The sequence below is a fragment of the Phymastichus coffea genome, unplaced genomic scaffold, assembly GCF_024137745.1.
Source record: "Phymastichus coffea isolate CEN01 unplaced genomic scaffold, Cenicafe_Pcof_1.1 PCOF00001, whole genome shotgun sequence".
In the NCBI taxonomy this organism is placed as follows: domain Eukaryota; kingdom Metazoa; phylum Arthropoda; class Insecta; order Hymenoptera; family Eulophidae; genus Phymastichus; species Phymastichus coffea.
Genome location: NW_026706812.1, coordinates 16,892,077 through 16,911,079, shown reverse-complemented (window position 1 = coordinate 16,911,079; position 19,003 = coordinate 16,892,077). Strand labels below are relative to the sequence as shown.

At 34.8% G+C, this 19,003-nt stretch overlaps 3 protein-coding genes across 3 annotated transcripts; all 3 read left to right on the top strand.

Annotated features, from left to right (window-relative positions):
* The first annotated feature begins 251 nt into the window (after positions 1-251).
* LOC131668738 (ankyrin-3-like) lies at positions 252-1,894 on the top strand. The gene is made up of 2 exons (XM_058943185.1): positions 252-1,814; positions 1,859-1,894. The coding sequence occupies exons 1-2, from the start codon at positions 252-254 to the stop codon at positions 1,892-1,894; spliced, it is 1,599 nt and encodes a 532-aa protein (XP_058799168.1).
* Positions 1,895-2,447: 553 nt separating this feature from the next.
* Positions 2,448-6,875, top strand: LOC131668670 (serine/threonine-protein phosphatase 6 regulatory ankyrin repeat subunit C-like). Its single transcript, XM_058943065.1, has 3 exons — positions 2,448-2,793; positions 6,019-6,481; positions 6,737-6,875. The coding sequence occupies exons 1-3, from the start codon at positions 2,448-2,450 to the stop codon at positions 6,873-6,875; spliced, it is 948 nt and encodes a 315-aa protein (XP_058799048.1).
* Positions 6,876-16,833: 9,958 nt separating this feature from the next.
* LOC131668599 (glucose dehydrogenase [FAD, quinone]-like) lies at positions 16,834-19,003 on the top strand. Its single transcript, XM_058942952.1, has 3 exons — positions 16,834-17,061; positions 17,381-17,671; positions 17,771-19,003. The coding sequence occupies exons 1-3, from the start codon at positions 16,834-16,836 to the stop codon at positions 19,001-19,003; spliced, it is 1,752 nt and encodes a 583-aa protein (XP_058798935.1).

The window sequence follows — 19,003 nt, the reverse complement described above, 5'->3', positions numbered from 1 at the left end:
TACTCTGATTATTTCGTTTATAACAAACTATGGTACATTTGTAACAGATGTTAATGCTTTATTTGGGAATCTTTTAATAATATCAATATTTGATTTTTTTTGCAAAAATGACATGAAGTACAATATTTATAATGTAATTTAATGATTTTTTTTTATAATTGTATTTTTAATATTTCAGCATCAACTGGACAAGATAACTGTTGGGATCAAAACTGCACATAACTGTACAGATATATTTTATTATGAGCACGATGTCACAGCAAGAAAATGAAACAAACAAACATCTTGCAAGATTTTATGCCGCGATTAGTAGCGGCATTTCCGATAAAAAATACAAGATCATAAGGAATATTTTAAAGCATAATAATTGCTTGAACAGCCTGATACCCGAAACACCATACTTCAGGCAAGAAAAACCACACTTAATCGGCAACTCGCTACTCCACTTAGCATTAATGGAACATGAGCAGAAGATTTTCAACTTTTTAATAGATCAAGGCGCAGATTTCACCTTGAAAAACAGTAACGGTGAAACGGTTTTACACCAAGCTTTCCGTCAGAGCAACAAGTCTCAAAAGCCTTGTGATATAATCTGGGGAAAAATTATCCACCCGTTTATAGATTCAGGACTGACTGCTCAGGTGAACAGCCGCAACTGGAGCAACCCCAGCAATAAACACGGCTTAACTCATTTTCACATCGCCTGCATGGTCAATCATACAGCGGCTGTCAAATTCTTTTTGGAGAACGACGTGTCCGTAAACGAAACCGTGGATATGGACTCGCCTTCTCTGCCGGGCTATTCAGCTCTGCAATTTGCGGTGCGATACTATGCCTATGAAGTGGTTTTGATCTTGCTGAATTATGGCGCCGACACGAGCTTGAAGGACGCCAGCGGCACGAACCCGCTGCAATTAGTGGTCAAGCGAAACATCGATATCGCCGAATGGCTGCAAAGTGGCAACCACACATTAGACAAACTGTTCAAGAAGGAGTTGGAGGCCAACGAGAAGGTGATTGCCGCGATACTCGGCCCTCCGGGTTTCGACGACACCGGCAGCCTGGGTTTCAACGCGCTGCACGCAGCCTGCACGCTATCCGACAGCTCGACGGTGGAGGAGCTACTGCGGCTCGATTATGACCCCGAACAGGCCGTTGACGTCCGCTCGCCGATCTTTCCGGGCTACCGGCCGCTGCACTTCGCGGCGCACTTCAACACGCGTACGATAAAGCTACTGTTGGACGCCGGGGCCGATCCGACACGCGAGGACGCCACGGGCCGCTCGGCCCTCGACATCTGCATGACCCGGGACGACGTGAGCGACAGCATGCCCATGCTCCTGTCTAGCCGGCCGGACTGGGCGAACATCAGCTTCAGCGACGGCGTCACCAGCCTGCAGAAATTCGTCCTGTCGACACGCTTATGTTTAAGCCTGCTATCCTTCTTGGAACATGTCGATATCGACGTGCACCTCCCGCTCGACTCGCCGCTCTGGCCCGGTTGTGGCGTGCTGCACCTGTGCGTGCTATTCGCCGCGAACGAGGACAACGTCCCGGACATACGTACGAGCATTGACTTACCGAACATCAACTGTTGGTTAAGCCCGAATGGTCCCTTATGGATCGAGCACTGCCTGAGACACGGCGCCGACATATATGCGCCGGACGCCCGCGGCTTGAGTCCGCTGCAGCTGGCCTTCCGCCTGGGCAAGCACTACCTGATTACTTACCTGCTGCATACCCAGCCGTGTTTTCAAGCCGACCCCGGCATGTCGCGCTTGCTACTCGGCTGCCTGTATGGGGACGCGAAATTCGTAACGGAGTTGCTGCGACAAACGAATGGCGCTGACTGCGCCAGCCGGCTCGACCAGGACGTCAAATTGGGCAGGGGTGAGGACCACATCTTCGCCAGCGGCTCTACGCCCCTGCATATCGCCATGGCCAGGGGTTGCGGCCAGATGGTCAGGGCTCTGCTGGATTTCGACGCCGACTACGGGCTCCAGGACGATAACGGCTTGACCCCGGTGCACCGACTACTCGGTGTTAACCGGCAGGACGAGGATCTCGTCTCGGTCCTGCTCGCGTTCTACAAGATGTGGTGCGTGGACATCGGCTTGAGCCCGTTAGCCGACTGCGGCTTAACTTACCTGCATGTCGCCACCTACTGGGACTGCTTGTTCGTTGTGAAAAAGCTGCTCGACCGCGGATGTGATGTCAACGCCACCATCGCTTGCAGGCCGCGCAATGTCCAGGCCAAGGGCTCGATCGACTCCATGGCCTTTCTGAAACGCTACGACGGCTACAACTCATTGCACCTGGCCATAGAGAGTAAAAGTTCCATCGCGATTACTCTGGTGGAGCATGGTGCTGACATTCTTGCTAGACATCCTAACGGATTAGCGCCACTCTACAGCATTCTAAAATGCGAATCCAATGACTCCGAGTTAATGGACTGCTTCGTCAAAGCACTTCTACGCGACCCGTTGCTGCAGGAAAGTCTGTTATACGAGTCGGGCTTGACGATGCTGCACGTTGCTTGCGCCTGCAGTAACATGGACTTAATCGAAGATTTATGTGACCAAGGTCTGGACGTCAATGCACGTGCGTACCAGACTTCGCCGATTTTTCCAGGTTGTACACCACTTCATGTGCTGATCATCAAATTCAAAAACAACATAAGTCATATTTCTGAAATGATTTATATGTTAATAAACCACGGGACTGACGTCACAATAGCTAGTGCTGAACAAAAGACTCCAGTTCACGAGCTCTTCGATTGCTTTGTCGCACAAGGTAATCTTTGGACTTATTATTGTGTACTGTAAACATTTTTATTGAAAGATTTTTCATGAAACCTTATCGAGTTTAACTCATTAAGGTGCAGAATCGCATTTTATGCACACAGTTTCAAACGCATAATTCATACAGAAAAATATGATAACTGCCTCCTAAAATTCCACATACGAGATTTTCAAATGTGCTTTTTCAGAATCGGGTATCAGTTTTACATTAAAATGTCAATAGCATTATTAATTTTACATTTTAATAAAAAAAGACTTATTTTTTAAGAGTCCTTGTATTTGTTTTTAATTATTTTTCTGTTGTATTTAAACCAATATTCTATCGTCAGAAATCGCGGTCCCAATATTTTAAATTTCTGAAATCGTCCAGACATTGTTTTTTACAGCACTTTTACAAAATGGCGTGTTTTTATGAGTGTTATATGAAATTTCATAATTTTTTTACTAGAAAAGTGTCAACTATACAACATAAATTAATACTAAAAAAATTACTTACAGTTACTTAAAATATACGTCTAAATTTTTTTTAGAGTTATTTCGAACATTTTCGGATTTTTCTTATTTATAACATATTCTGAAAAATAAAAATTTGCTTATCAATTCAAACGAATTAATTAATTGAGATGTGTAGAAAAAAATATTTTTTTAGTTTAATTTTTTTATATATTTTTTTTATTTGCAGATATTTTGCAATTTATTCTTCAAGTACGATTCTTCTAAATGTTCTGATTCAAAACAATTTTTGAAGAAATATAATTTACACTCTTTGCAAATTTTTCTAATTCTTTCAGAACAACTTCAGAATAACTCTTAGCAACAACTATAATAATACTTTTTGTTTCTATTTTTTTACGTTTATCTTTCATTGCAGTATTGTATCAAAATATAATTGATAATAATATACAAAAACATAAATATTTTATATATAAATATTTTTGTACATTACGTGCCGTGGTACAAGATAAAAATTGTTTCAAGGTTTGAATTGCATCGCAACTACCAAGAGAAATTTTAAGTAAAATATTACTTTTGCCATTTTTCCAAAGTATATATCTAAATTGAATAAAAATCTAAATTGAATAAAAATCTAAATTGAATAAAAATCAATTTGACGTATTGTTTAAAGAACATCGCTCATGGTATTTTATCATCATTTCATCTATTGACAACGCTGTCGAGAAAACCCTAAATTGCATATTTTCCCTCATAATATTTATAGATGTCTTCATCCGCCAAACTTTGTCTTTATTTTAATCATCGGGATTATCTAGTTTTATTTAAATTGGATAATTTCCGGCCCATACATGGTGTCACTAGATCCGATCTCAAAAAATAATTTCTTGAGCAATAATAATCTCTGAGATAATTTCTTAATGAAGCAACTAAAAATTATGATTTTAATAAACTTATTAATCTTCCAAAAAAAAGTCATAACCATGCGCTTTTGTACAATCAATGATATATTTTTTAACTTAAATGACATAAAAGCCAAAAATCTATGTTGAAGAACTATTTAATAATTTTTTGCCATCATATTCTTTTAATAATATTTCATTTTCTAAACATGTATTGTACTCTCTTTCGCCTTTATAATAACTCAATAACCCAGTGATAAATGTGATTTCTTTATAAAAAAATTAGAATTCCGTGGAACAAATTCTTTAGAACAATAATTTTTTGTTCATTGAAAGATATAAAAATGACAATGTTTCAGGAAAACTCATCAGGTCAAAAGTAGAAACTACACTTGTAAAATCTACACTTATCTACGCTTGTAAAATTTTTTTAGTTTCTACTTTTGATCAGATAAAGGGGATCATGAAATCTCTGAAACATTGTCGTTTTTGTATCTTTTAATAAATAACAAATTATTGCTCAAAAAGATCTGCGTTGGTTGTTCTAAAGAACTGATTTCACGGAATCCTAATTTTCTAACGATATCATTATTAACACCCTAAAAGGAAAACACTATCAATAGCTCTAACTTTGTTTGAGAATTAATGTATGATTCTATAACTATTCTAAAGGCTTTCAAAAAGTCAAGCTTTATTGCTTCTCCAGAATCACTTGCATTATCACTCTTAGAATCACTATCTGATTCAGAAGAATCGTTAGATTCTTCAGAATGTTCGTTATTTAGTAATACAGAGATATCGTAATAATCGTCACATTCTGTAATTTTAATTTCACGTTGGTGAAATCTTCTGCTTTCAATACCACTTTTCCTTTTGAATATTGTGATATTCTTCACTTATACCTTTCAAACTAATCAAAAGAAACAGTAAGATATCGGAGAATTTTTTGCAGTTCGATAATATTAGTTATAGCCCATCAATGTACTTACCTCTCTATAATCAAATTACATAAAGGTCCGATAATATATACGACGCACTAAGATTTAACTATACATTACTAGTATTATTAATTCATTTTATAAAAATTCAAGTGGCATTTTTTGAGTTAATGTAAAGAAACAAGTTTTTTTTTTGAAAAAAATGATTTCGAACAATGTCTATGAAAGTATGGGAAAGAATTCAGGATTTTTTTACTTGAAAAAATCAGCTAAAAAGAAAAATTTTATTATATGAAAAGTGCTTAGAATCAGTCAAAAAAACTCATAAATTTATTCAAAATTTGTAGATAACATTTTTTTTCAGAATCTGATCAAAATAGAAAAATCCGAAAATGATCGAAACACCTATCCAAAAAATTCACACGTATTCTTTAAGTAATTATAAGTGATTTTTATAGTATCAATTTTTTTTATAAAGTTAATAGTTTTTGAGTAAAAAAATTATAAGGTTTTATATAACACTCACAAAAAATCGCCATTTTGTAAAAGTGCTGGCAAAAAAATAATGTGTCCGGACGGTTTCAGAAAGTTCAAACATCGGGACCGCAAATACTGTCGATAGAATATTGAGTTTAATGCAACAACAACAAAAATAATTCTGAAAGAGCACACTCGAAAACCTCGTATGTAAAATTTTAGGAGTCAATTACCATATTTTTCTGTGTGAATTGGGCGTTTGAAATTGTGTGCGCAAAAATGCGATTTTGCACGTTAATGGGTTTATTTTGTTTTTTACGAAAAAAGTATATTTTCAAGCAATAAAAAGAATAATGTTTTATTGTCAATAGTCGTTCGAATCATTTCCAAATACTGGCAATACCTATGAAGGTGATGCAGTTTTCATTATTTTGGTTTGTTCTCTAGGCTATGAATTAGTAAGTCTACTACTGAGGAATCAAAAAGATTATAGTAAAAATCCTGTCACTGTTCAAGGAATATCACACTTTCACATAGCATGTTTATATAAAGAAGAAACAGTAGTAGCAGAATTTTTGAAGCACGGCGTTGACATACATTTGCCCATCGATTACTTCTGCGAAATCTACGGCGGTCTCACCCCTCTACATTTGGCCTCGATGCAGCACTTTAAAGATATTGCCTTCTTTTTGAGAAAACGAGAGATTGATGTACGCTCAGTTACTTCTTTTATTTTATCAACCCGACATGAGTCATGGCATTCAACGATCCATGCCTACAAAGAGACTGTCAACTTATTACTGCGGCATGGCGCTGATCTCAATATTAAAGATAAATTTGATAATACTCCGCTTCATGTAGCCGCTATGTCTAATCTTCCACAAAAAGATGTTTTTCATAGTCTTATTAGGTACGTAATCGACTATTCCTCTAAGAATACTTTCATGAAATAATTTTTATCACGATATTGCTCAATTAGTAGTTTCTGAATGATGTCACGTATAAAATAATTGTCTGCAACGATTTTTTGAAAGCAAATGAAATGTTATATGAAATAAGGTCATTTCCTTTGTTTATAGCTTTTATTTCATATGACATCTGAAATAAAATATTTAATCAATTAATTAATTGCAGTACAATATGTATATTTTACTAATGTATACAGGGCTGGAGCTCCAACCGAAAGTGAAAATGTTATGGGCGAAACACCTATCCAAGTACTACTTTCCTCGACAGGACCAAACATTTTAGTCAGTGTTTTTTTTACTGTCACTAAAAATAATGCCAATAAAGCACATTTATAATACATTATGTCAAGCATTCAGTATTGTTTTCAACATCATTTATTTTGATATAATGGATCGGAGTCTTATTCATAATGTTGTTTCTCATAGCGAGAAATGATAATGATTACATAAAATTTATTGAAATTTTCAAAAAATTAGGACACAAAATCGATCATCGCGATAAAACAGGTAAGCTATCATTTTTGGTCGAGTTCGTTTCGTACAGATACCAATCCCGGATAGCACAAAACGTTTTCAAAAAGTTTATAAAATGTTTTCCAAACGTTTTTATATCATTTGATCCATTATTATATTATAAGTTTATGTTATTACGAATAAAACAAAATCATTTTGAAAGCGTTTTGTATGAGTAGCGTTGGGTTGACCCGAGGGTTGATCGACCAAAATCCTATCTCTTCGATTATAATCCTAGCTAAAGCTATAAACCAGTAATAACACTTGTACATATAGATCGGTATTCAATATTGTAAAAGTGACAAGCTTGCTATATGACTGCATGAAATCCAGCAGAAAACCATCTAATAACTTGAAATAAACTATTAATTTGAATAGCATAGTCTGTTTTATTTTTATCGGCTACTGCTGAATGATCTATTATTGAAATTCACATGCCCTTACACTAAACTTACCATCTTTACAGTAGTCAATACCTTTTTTATAAGTATCATTCAGCAGTATTTAAAATACATTAAAATGAAGACCTGAGCTATCTAATTACACTAGACGATCAATGATAAGTGTACTCCGATTAACGCAACATTATCCATACTTTCATCATCAGGGCTACCTTTTTGAATATTTTCCTTCCTAGGATAAAAAAATACAAGGATTATTGAACATCTATATTCATGATATATGTTTTGAAAACGTTGGAAAAACGTTTGGATTTTCAGGTTCCAAAAAGTTTTGTTGCAAAAACCGTTTTAAAAATATTTTACAAACGTTAGCATACTTTGCAAAATGTTTAAATTGGTGTTACGTCCGGAATTTACAAATATTTAATTTAATTTACTTGAAAAATCAGTCTAGAGTAAGCGAAGCTTGGCAAATTTATCGAAAAAAGAGAAATAAAAAGAGAAACTGTCGTAGCGGGTACCCTTCACTACCTTTTGGATTGTTGTTTCCTTTGTGATTTGTCGATCTGCAGTCCGACGTTTGACAAGAAATGGAATGTGCCTAGAAGCACCGCTCACAACCAGCCACACTTCACAAGACGAGAGGTATTAGCGGAAGTTTCGGTTTAAGTTGAACTTTACTGAATTGAATTTTAAGAGATATCGTTTCCTTTATTCGATTTACACCTTTTTACTTCGACGTTTCGCGCACCTTGTTACCGTTTCACTCCCAGTTGCCGAGTGTCGCGAGTCCTCCTGCAATCGAGGAAAAAGCTCCGCGATGATCCACCCATTGGCGTACTAACTAATGTCACCGGCCAATGGGCTAATTGCTCAATCAGCTTCGCGAGCCATTGCTTATTCTATTCGGCCATTCTCGCAAAAGCGTGAGAAAAGAGAACTGTCACTCCCACCTTCGCGACGTACTTTTATCAAAATCGCATATTAGACGGAAAGCTAAACGCGACTTCCATTCTCCGCGGGAAACGGCATCGGCTTACACGCACATTCCGTCTGGAGGTCGATTCGTACCGAATCTACCGAAAGCGAGGAACCGCGCAGTTAGCCGTTTACGTGAGAAAGACTAAAAGTCACACGCTAACTGCTACTTCGACAACATATCAGCGTCTGATGTCTGCCTTGCTTGGGACGTAACAATTGGTGGACTTATCTCACGTTTTAAAAACGTTTTATTACCAAAATGAGGAAACGAGATGTTTTACGAAAAAGTTTTCAAAACGTTTTTAAAACGTTTTTAAATGTTTTTGTGTTATTCGGGATACCTACGAAAAAATGTGCTTATTTTTAAATAAGCAAAATAAAATGAATAACTTTAAATGAACAGAATCTTTATTATATAATACTTCTTTATGAACAGATAACAAACCATTATTTATTGGAAACAAATACTATTTAACGTATCAACATTCTATAGAAACCTCAGCTGAAAAATAATTTATCTAATGTATGATATCGCTGTATTAAATTTTATTATACAAACTACTTGAATTCCTGTTTTACTACCTACATAATCTTGCTAGATATTTTAACAATTACAGAAATAAATAAATAGTTAAAAGAATTATATGTTTAGGATTCTGAATATTTAATTGTTATTATAAAAATAATAAAATGTACGATTATGTTGTGGAGAATATTTTGTACGAATTAGACATTTGCTAATTTTTTTGTAGAAAAGTATAATACCGGATAATACATTATTTCTTATGAAAACTGTATTTTATTTTTCGCATTCAATGTAAAAGTATTGTATTAAATAAATCAATTTAAAATATTCTTATCACATTACGTAGTCACATCACGTAAGATCGGAGTTCGTGATACTATACGAAAATACTATACTATATTATATAAAAAATATTTGCACTGTTTTGATAACAAAACTAACATTCCTCTTTATTTTAGCACTAGTAAATACAGAATCGAAATTACTCCAGGTATATTCTATCTTCTTCAAAAACAATGCAAGATCGATGTCTCGTTGGCATAAATAAAATTTTGTATTTGAAAAAATGTATAATTTTTCACTCTTTTCGCTTTACTAAGAATCACTCTATCAAAGCAGTTTGCAAAGTTTTGCAACATATGCAATAACTATTCTCGTAAATTCAAGTAATTTCGAAGTACTAATTACATAGTTAAATTAGTGGAAAGTTCAGCCAATAGCTCGCATGATGCTAAGAAAAAGAGCGCTTAGTGCAGGCACGATAGGAGCATTCATTAGTTCACGAAGTTGCTAAATTCATTTAAAATTACGTATTCTATCAATCTTCCGTTGGCGGTAACATACATATACACGCTTACTTTTCTAGCTATTACACAGATAATCGTCCTGGAATTACTAATAGATATGAAAAAATACAATATTTTTATATATTCTATACAGCATATTTTTGCCTATCTATCTATAATATCGTAATGAATTGAGAATAAAAGGTAATGTATCAATATTACGTATATATCATGGAAAATTGTGTACCACTCAGTATCTACGAATGTGTGTCAACACTTAAAGAAATAAATAGTCTATTGTACTCCTAGATACAACTAGTTTTAAATTTACCGAAGTATCCAAAAAAAGTCGTAACTTAAGTACATAACCAATTTTTACATTTTTATTATAATACGCATATTAAAGTTTCATTAATTGGTTTTATTAATTTTACCTGCATATACGAAATACTGACACAGAAATGTCATTTTAATTACATCATATTTCTCGTCACCTCGGTTCATTTTCTTGACATATCCGTAAGTTTTACTGACATGTGTTTACGAAAGCTCGAAATTTTTACCATTCTGTGGAGCGTCATGAAACCCTCCCATTTCTTTACATAATCTGTAATTCAAACACGTGACATATTTTAAAATTCGATGACTCGTAGATTTAATGTGAGAATCAGGATAATCGTTCGTTACAGTCAAGAAAGAAAGATTTGCTTTACGTTTTGATAGCACTAGAAGTCGGGGGTATCATCATACGTTCTTACGCGACTAACACCTTGTCAAGATTTCAAGTAATTGACATTTTAAGAATGTATTTACGAAGTATCTAAATCAGGAAATCTAGATATATGCGGCATAACTATTTAGTCAAACTAATATTTAATACGTACCGTGTAAAAATGGTATATAACTGTAGATACACAGCAATCAAAAAACACAATACAAAATACAAGCGTAACTGTCAAGCTTGTGTATATCGACAATTTCTCGTAACATTTAAATAATCTTCCAAGCCAAATTGAAAGTACAGCATACCTGCCACTATTGCATACCATTTTTATTAGGTTCACTATAAATATCAGCTTGACTAAATAGTTATGCCCGAATTATAGTAAGCAGTCTTGGTACTATTTAGTCGTTAAATTTATTTATACTCACAACTTCTCTTTGACATGTTCCTGCGAAATTAGTATATATGTGTTCGAAAATTTCACTCAATACGCATTTTAAATTTTGGCCGAACAAATATATAAAGGTCGAAATTTTTCTAATTTCCATAAGAAATGATCTTCATTGTTAAAAATATGACATTTTCTTGAGTCTATGCGGTTACGTAGCCTGTCTAACGTTCAAATATATATCTTTGACATACTGTTTCATTACTTTTAATGCAAATGTATAATTTCTTATAAAATATAAAATATATTTATATTTATTATTTTTAGAAGATCCTACAGTGACCGAAAATATGAAGTTTAGTAAGACGCTCATTGACGAGGAATCATTATTTTTGAAATGTTTGTTTTATTATTTCAAAATATCGGGAATCGCTCCAATGAACTTTCATATCAAATCGCTTAATAATGAGACCAAACGTTGGGTATTTTCGTATAACAGGATAAGTATTGCGTACAATTTGCTTTTAGGCTTTTGTACAATCGTATGGAATTACGTGATCACCGACTATATATCTTTAGATATGGCTGAATATAATGCTACAATTTATACACTCACCGATAACGTTTTGGTTATTGTTAATGTGTCCATCGTCTTATTTTTTTGCACTCGACAAAGAAAGGGAATTACCTTGTTAAACAGAATCAACAGGGCTCGAGAACTGATATATAATAGCAGTTATAACATCAAATCATGCAAGATGAAGAAAAAATTAATAATGTTATTGTTGATTAATTATTCCATCTTGTCCGTATACAACATCTATGCATTTATCTACTTCATAGGCTCCCCACAGTCACAGTTCGTATGCTTTCTGCAGTATTTAATGCCAGTCACAGTGATATTACAATACTGTATACTTTTGAGATTGATTGAAAATCTCTATATAAATGTCAATGAAAATTTATCTGGTATGTCGTTTAATCACAGTTTAATGGTTATTAATCCTAACCAAACTGTCTATGAGCAATACTTGTCTCAGTTTTGGGATTCTTACTCAGAATTAAATGAAATAATTAATGACATGTCAGATTTTTATTCTTTTCCGCTACTATTGTCTGTATCTTGGCAATTTTTGACGATGACCTCGTCGATCTATTCGATTACCTCATCCAACTTTACCGGATATTTTTCTCTCGATTTTTTCACTTTATACGAATTAATAGTACATCTCTACATTCTGCTGTTATTAACAACGTCTGTCACTAATATCATTGATCAGGTACGTAACGTAAATAATATAGATAGCATAGATTTAATATTAATTTATTACCACCATTTAATACTTACTTCGATGCCGCCTCCCTTAATTTTAATAAAATGTCACTACAAATTACAAATTATAAATTATAAATTCTATTATAATAACAATATAATAGAATACCGTTTCTAGTAATCCATTAAATTCGTTATTCATGTCAGATAATTATTAAGCATTGCTTATTCAGGATCAGAGAATACGCAGAATAGTTAATAGCCACTTGAAAAGAAAACACTATCAGAAGGAAGTTCTAAACAAGGTGAACATAACAAGATTCTGCGATGTATTTTACTTTATAATTAAATTATTTATTGAATATGTTACGATAACGTTCCTCTCTAGTTAACGCGGTTTTCCATCTATTTGTTGAATAGCAGCATAAAAATATCTATTTATAATTTATGTCCATTGGATAACTCCTTATTGATAAAGGTCAGTATCTGCAGATGTGACATAAATTCTCGTATACCAATGTTATTCATCAAGTACTGGTGTATTATAGATTATCGGCACTATAACTACGTATTTGGTAATACTTGTTCAGTTTCAACCTAAAAATAATATGCTTGCCGACGTCCAATCGTCTTCTACAACTTTTTGCCAAACATAATCCTAATCATAAGTACAACTATCAAGTAAATAATATCGAATAAAAGTAATGTGGTCCTAAGAAAGCATAAAATTAAGACCATCAGCCCGAAGAAACTCTAAACGTTTATACACTTTAGTATTTTTATTTTATCGAATAGTGTAAATTTGTATACAATTGTTATATCTTTTCTTTATTACTGTTAACTTATTCGCTATATTCGATTTATCATTTATCTTATTCTACGTTTGCATTTGTCGCGTTACTAATAACAACCGCCGTTTTAGCTATGCTCGATAAAACAAATAAATTGCGCAAAGATCAACGAGCGCAGTCCAAACTTTGGCAAAGAGCCGTTGCTAAAATATTTAGTCAAAAATACACGCAAAGTATTCCATTTAATTGCTACTAAAAGTTTTTTTATAACACAATAAACAATTATAGTTATGAAACTTATTAAAAAGGACTGTCTGTTTCATTTTATATCATTGTAATATAACTGCACGCGTTACGTACAAAATTATGAATATGACGTGACAATATTTATTTTTAAAATACAAATTTTATTCGGAAAATTCGACAAATGTTAACATCGTGCCATTTACAAGTCGACAGTAAAATTAGCTGAAATAAAAAAATGTATTACATCAAATTGATAAATTGGATCGACATTCGATCTATGAATATTGTATATAAATTACTCTTCATAATATAGATAACGAAGTAAAATTGAGCAAAAGCAATTTTTTTATAAGTTTTATGCCATTTCAATCAAATAGATCGCCTGTAGCTGATTGTAAATACGTTGCAACATAATTCAGAATTGATGTCAATACAGATGAATATAGATTTACAGTACACGCATTACGATGTTTATTTTTTATGGACCATTGAATAAAGAGCTGAATTAGGATAACATTTTAATCATGACAAAGTAATACCAGGCAACCTTTGATGCGAACTTGAACAAAAATGTTTAAAGTCTTACGCCGGTAGCTATGCGAAGTTCTGTGTTATTATTAATAAATAATTTTGATGTTTAAAAAAAATGTTCTATTATTGTTTCAATAGAAAATAAGTGCTACTAACAAACCTAACAGAGCTAATGAAGCTAGTTTTAATATTTAACTGTACTGCCTCACAAGTGGCAATTATACCGAATGTCAATAAAATTACACAACGAGATTTTATGTATAATTTTGTTCACCAAAAACTATCCGTTTTTGAAATGGTTGATCGATGGAGGTGTACCTAAAATAAAATATAACGTAACTAAATTGAAGTTTCGCACACAAGCTGAAAAGCCGAATCAAGGTCTGCGAATTGTTCTCATGCTTAAATATGTTATAGCAACAAACTTTTTTAGGCATTCTGCCGAGTGCCCGGATATTAAACAAAATTTTGGCAAATAGCGTAACGCGCACATAAAAATCGACCATTTATCTATTTGTCTGGTTCGATCAGTCATTTTGCTCAATTTCCTGCAAATAAAAATCTCTCTTGACATTGATTTCGACTCCTATTTCAAAACTAGTTTACAATCAGAATACTAAGTTACGGCACTAACGCAGAACATACGTTGTTTTTAGTAAATAAATTTTGAATATTAATTTTGATCTTCAATCGCAAATAAAAATGTTCTTCCGTAAATTATACTGTTATTCATTTGAGTTAATTATTTGCACATTACTCATGGATTACACAAGTATAGCTAAATTACGCACATATTTTATGTTCACGATAAGAGTAGTGTGAATAAAAACAATTATTACAAAATTAAATCTAATTTATTATTATGACAAATAAAATTATTAATATTTATTAATTATAAATAAACAAAATGAAATCAAATTGTAAAATAAATAATATCTTTAGACGATCGGAAATTACAAGTTACGCGTGAATCGAGTTAATAACGAAATGACAACTTGCCTCGCTGATAGTTAAGAGCTTTCTGACCATACTTGAATGATGCCTGCCGAACGAGCCGAGCAACCAAAGCATTACTCTCCTCCATCCTTTTCTTCCCCTCAAAGGGATCTAGAGATGGAAGGCGTCAGTTTTCGTTTTTAGCTTATCATTTAGATTATACGCGTAGCTAAGCACGCCATACTGCTCGCTCTATCAATTGATCGTGTGCCTTTGCACGGCCTTTCAAAACGTTCAAACAATGGTGTAATGTTGCACGTTAAAAATGCTTAAATGAGAGTGTGCCTTTGCACGGTAAACATTCAGCAATGATGTGCCTTTGCACGATAAATATTCGAAGGTGGTGTGCCTTTGCACGATAAATGTTCGAGGTTGCATATATTGCGGTATGCATGGCTCCCATCCGATCTATGGATGTGTATGCGATTCGAATTGCGAGCTTGAGAGCAGGTGGCAGTAGCTTTTTGTATTTTTTGTTTAAACTGACACGTGGCAATTGTACGGTTTTCCTTTCGATCAAATTTTACTCTATGTTTATTATAATTCAACTCGCGTCGGCTAGCATCATTCTGCATAGTTGCAATCGCTCGGTTTACAATAATTTTCGCCAATAAAATTATGATTGCGCTCGCTCGTTCAGCTTATATCTAGGTGATTAATACTACGAAGGTCACAAATTATATAATCGCAGAGAAAACGTGAAACGGTTTAAAATGAAACAAAACTTAAATAAATGGCCGGCATAAAAAATCTCGCCGTCTGAGAGGAAAAAGCCTGCCATTTTACAAGCCAAACTTAATCTAATAAAACGCAGAGACAAATATTAAAAATGGCATAATCGTGTACGTTTCGTTGCAATTTGTTGTTCTTCTCCGAAGAATTTTTCGAGTGTCGGCTCGTCGACACTTGATTGTACGGTCGTAAATTCGAGAGCGAAGGCTTTATCGGATTTTGTATATGTATACAAGTTGTATTGTATATCGGCTATGAATCATGGGACAAAGAGAGAAAATTTGAAATAGAAACACACTATGAAAATTAAGACATTCAGGCACACGTCATCGTCGGCACGAGTTTCGATTTTGACACAAGCATCTTGATTTCATTGCAAGCAAACCACGATTAAACTATACTCGGTCGTACGGAACATTTTATTTATTACAGCAAGTTAAAGATTAGTGGTAGCGTGAATTAGTCAATATTTTACTTTGAAGTATTGATTTGTTCTATATTGATTCCCTACTAGTTTGTAATTGTATTTTTTATAACTTTGGCAACCATTTAATGCTTACTCCAATGCCGCCTCCCTTAATCTTAATAAAATGTCATTACAAACATCATCAATTGTAGAAATGTAATGCCATTTTTCATTCTTACTTGAATAACAGCCTCACGAATTTTCATAATCACGCCAAAAATAGAATTTAGGCCCATGGACTTCTGATCTGCTGTAGAAACTGATAATGTGATATAATCACGAACTACTAATGGTGGAAATTTATCTTTAAAAACATTAATCATTTTTTACACTAATTGCTTGTCGCTAACAATAGTCTTTCTGATTGTTAGCAAAAATTTGTCTTCTTATACACAAAGCACGTCTTCAGTACCTAAATCTAATTAACCACACTTATCATGAATGTAAAAGTACATATCGTATCACTTTAGTTTTTAAGCAACTTTCAAAATAGCATCGAAATCGACGTGCAAGTGACATTTCTATTGCCCGGGAGATTTTTCTTAGGCCTTTTGCTTAACAGCGCCTGAGAATTAACCAACGTGACTGATCGAATCAAACAAAAATAGATGAACATTCATTACGTAAGTTTTACGTTACCATTTGTCGATGATTTGTTCAATGTCCGAGCATTCAGCAAACGCCTGAAAATGCTGATTGGCCACGATATGCATATGTGCACCCTAATTGTCGAATTGTCCAGCTGATAATAGCTATCACCACTCAAGCAGAGATAAGCGAATAAAGTTTTTTTCTTGAATCGAGTGTTTCCATAAGAGTATGTTTTATTATACCGTTGTCATGTCGTCAGCAGACAGTTTGCAAAAGACCTCACGTGAAGGAGAGCCTGCTGACGGAGAATAAAATCTAATCTAGAATCAGGACTATTTATAAAAATAGAAATGACTTGGGTACCTGCTAATTATGATAGTAATTGTACGCAAAATTCGAAAACGCTGTCGCTATTGTGCTTTCTCGTGCAATATTTTGGAGAATCACACGACAGTATGCTGACGAAAATCAATAATGATCATTGTACAAATGAAGTCGACTATGATTTCATTATTGTGGGAGCTGGGAGTGCCGGCTGTGTTGTTGCCAATCGGCTAAGCGAGGAATTTCATTGGAAGGTAACTAATATTCGACTTTGACTAATATTGTTATTGAGATAAGTATGAGTAATAAGAGATTATTAATTCTTATAAGTATTTAATATATTTGACGAGTGGCGTTACAGACATACAACCTAAAATTAGACGCTTGACTTCGGAGCTTTTATATCCGATAATCGCTGAATTGTAATTACACAACTCAGCACTCATCAAAATTTCAAAGAGTGCATCGTACTGCTAAGCAATGCATTCTATGGAGTGCATTGTACTGCTGAGCCCAACATAAATTTATTTTATATTCTAACAATTGTCATATTGCAAATGCATAAATTTGCAGATATTGCTGCTGGAAGCTGGTGATGAAGAACCGCTTGTGGCTGAGGTGCCAAGGCTCTACCCAATTTTATGGAATTCTAATATTGATTATGCTTATCGAACAAATGATACGAAAGCTGAAATTTATTCGCGGGGCAAAGTTATGGGTGGCTCTAGCACTATCAACGGTATGGTCTATGCGCGAGGCAACAAGGTCGACTACGACGACTGGGCGAGAATGGGAAACGACGGCTGGAGTTGGGACGATGTGTTACCTTACTTTATAAAGTCAGAGGATGCGAGAGATCCACAGGTAAAAGTCGATCATAATAATTTCATAAGTTATTTCACTACATAAAGTTCCATCTCATATAAATTCTTTGCGTGCATGCGTGCGTACATCATTTCGTAGATTCTCGCCAATTATTCCCGTTACCATGGTACTGGCGGGTATTTAACTGTGGAGGAATTACCGGAAGAAGATAAAAATACGCCGATTTTGTTGAGAGCATTTAATGAAATAAGCCTGAATGAAACAGACTATAACAAAGGTGATCAACGCGGTGTAGCTCGAATGCAGTTCACCAATGTTCATGGAACTCGACTAAGTTCCAATGGTGCCTTCGTTAGACCCATTCGAGGGCAACGACCAAATCTGGTTGTAAGACCGAATGCTCGTGTGACAAGGATCATGATAGATCTTGAGTCGAAATGCGCAACCGGAATTGAGTATGAAATCGGCATGAAAAATAAGATTGTTACAAAACAGGCTTTTGCCAAAAAAGAAGTTGTTGTCTCAGCTGGTTTCATAGAGTCGCCGAGACTACTAATGTTATCCGGCATTGGTCCTAAAAAGGATTTACAGCAGCTAAACATAACAGTGGTGAAGGATTTGCCTGTAGGTCGCAATCTTCGCGATCACTTCATGGTGCCAATGACACTACTTTCGTCGAACAGTGAAGTCCCAATGAGTGATGAAATGGTAAAGAGTAATCTTTTCAAATGGCTCAATACTCACGAGGGTCCAATGTCGGCAAGAGGAAGCATAAATATTAAAGCGTTTTACCAAAGTGAATTTGAGAAACGTCCAGGAGCCGTTGACATTCATTACGGTCTATCGGGCGGAACCATTGACCAATCTCTTGGAAATATAACCATCTTTACGACTCTCGTGGCACCTAGAAGCAGCGGCTTCATTAAGCTCAACAGCCTCGACCCACTTAGAGTCCAGCCAGATATCAGACTAAATAGTCTTTCTGATCCGCAAGATATTGAAGTGCTAGTCGAAGGTTTGAAGTTTGCGCGTAAACTTGCAAACACTACCACTTTAAGAAATGCAGGTTTGGAATTACCTAAAGCTCCAACTGCTGGCTGCGAAAATTTCGATACTCGGAGTGATGACTACATTCGCTGTTTTATTAAAAATAATGTACGGAGCCATAGCCACGGAGCAGGAACTTGTAAGATGGGACTTGCGAGTGACGCTAGTGCAGTGGTCAGTCCGCAATTGAAAGTTCACGGTATCCGACGACTGAGGGTGATAGATGCGTCTATCATGCCCCAAGTAGTCGCCGGTAACACCAATGCACCGACAATCATGATTGGTGAGAAAGGTAGTGACATGATCAAAAAGGATTGGCTATGA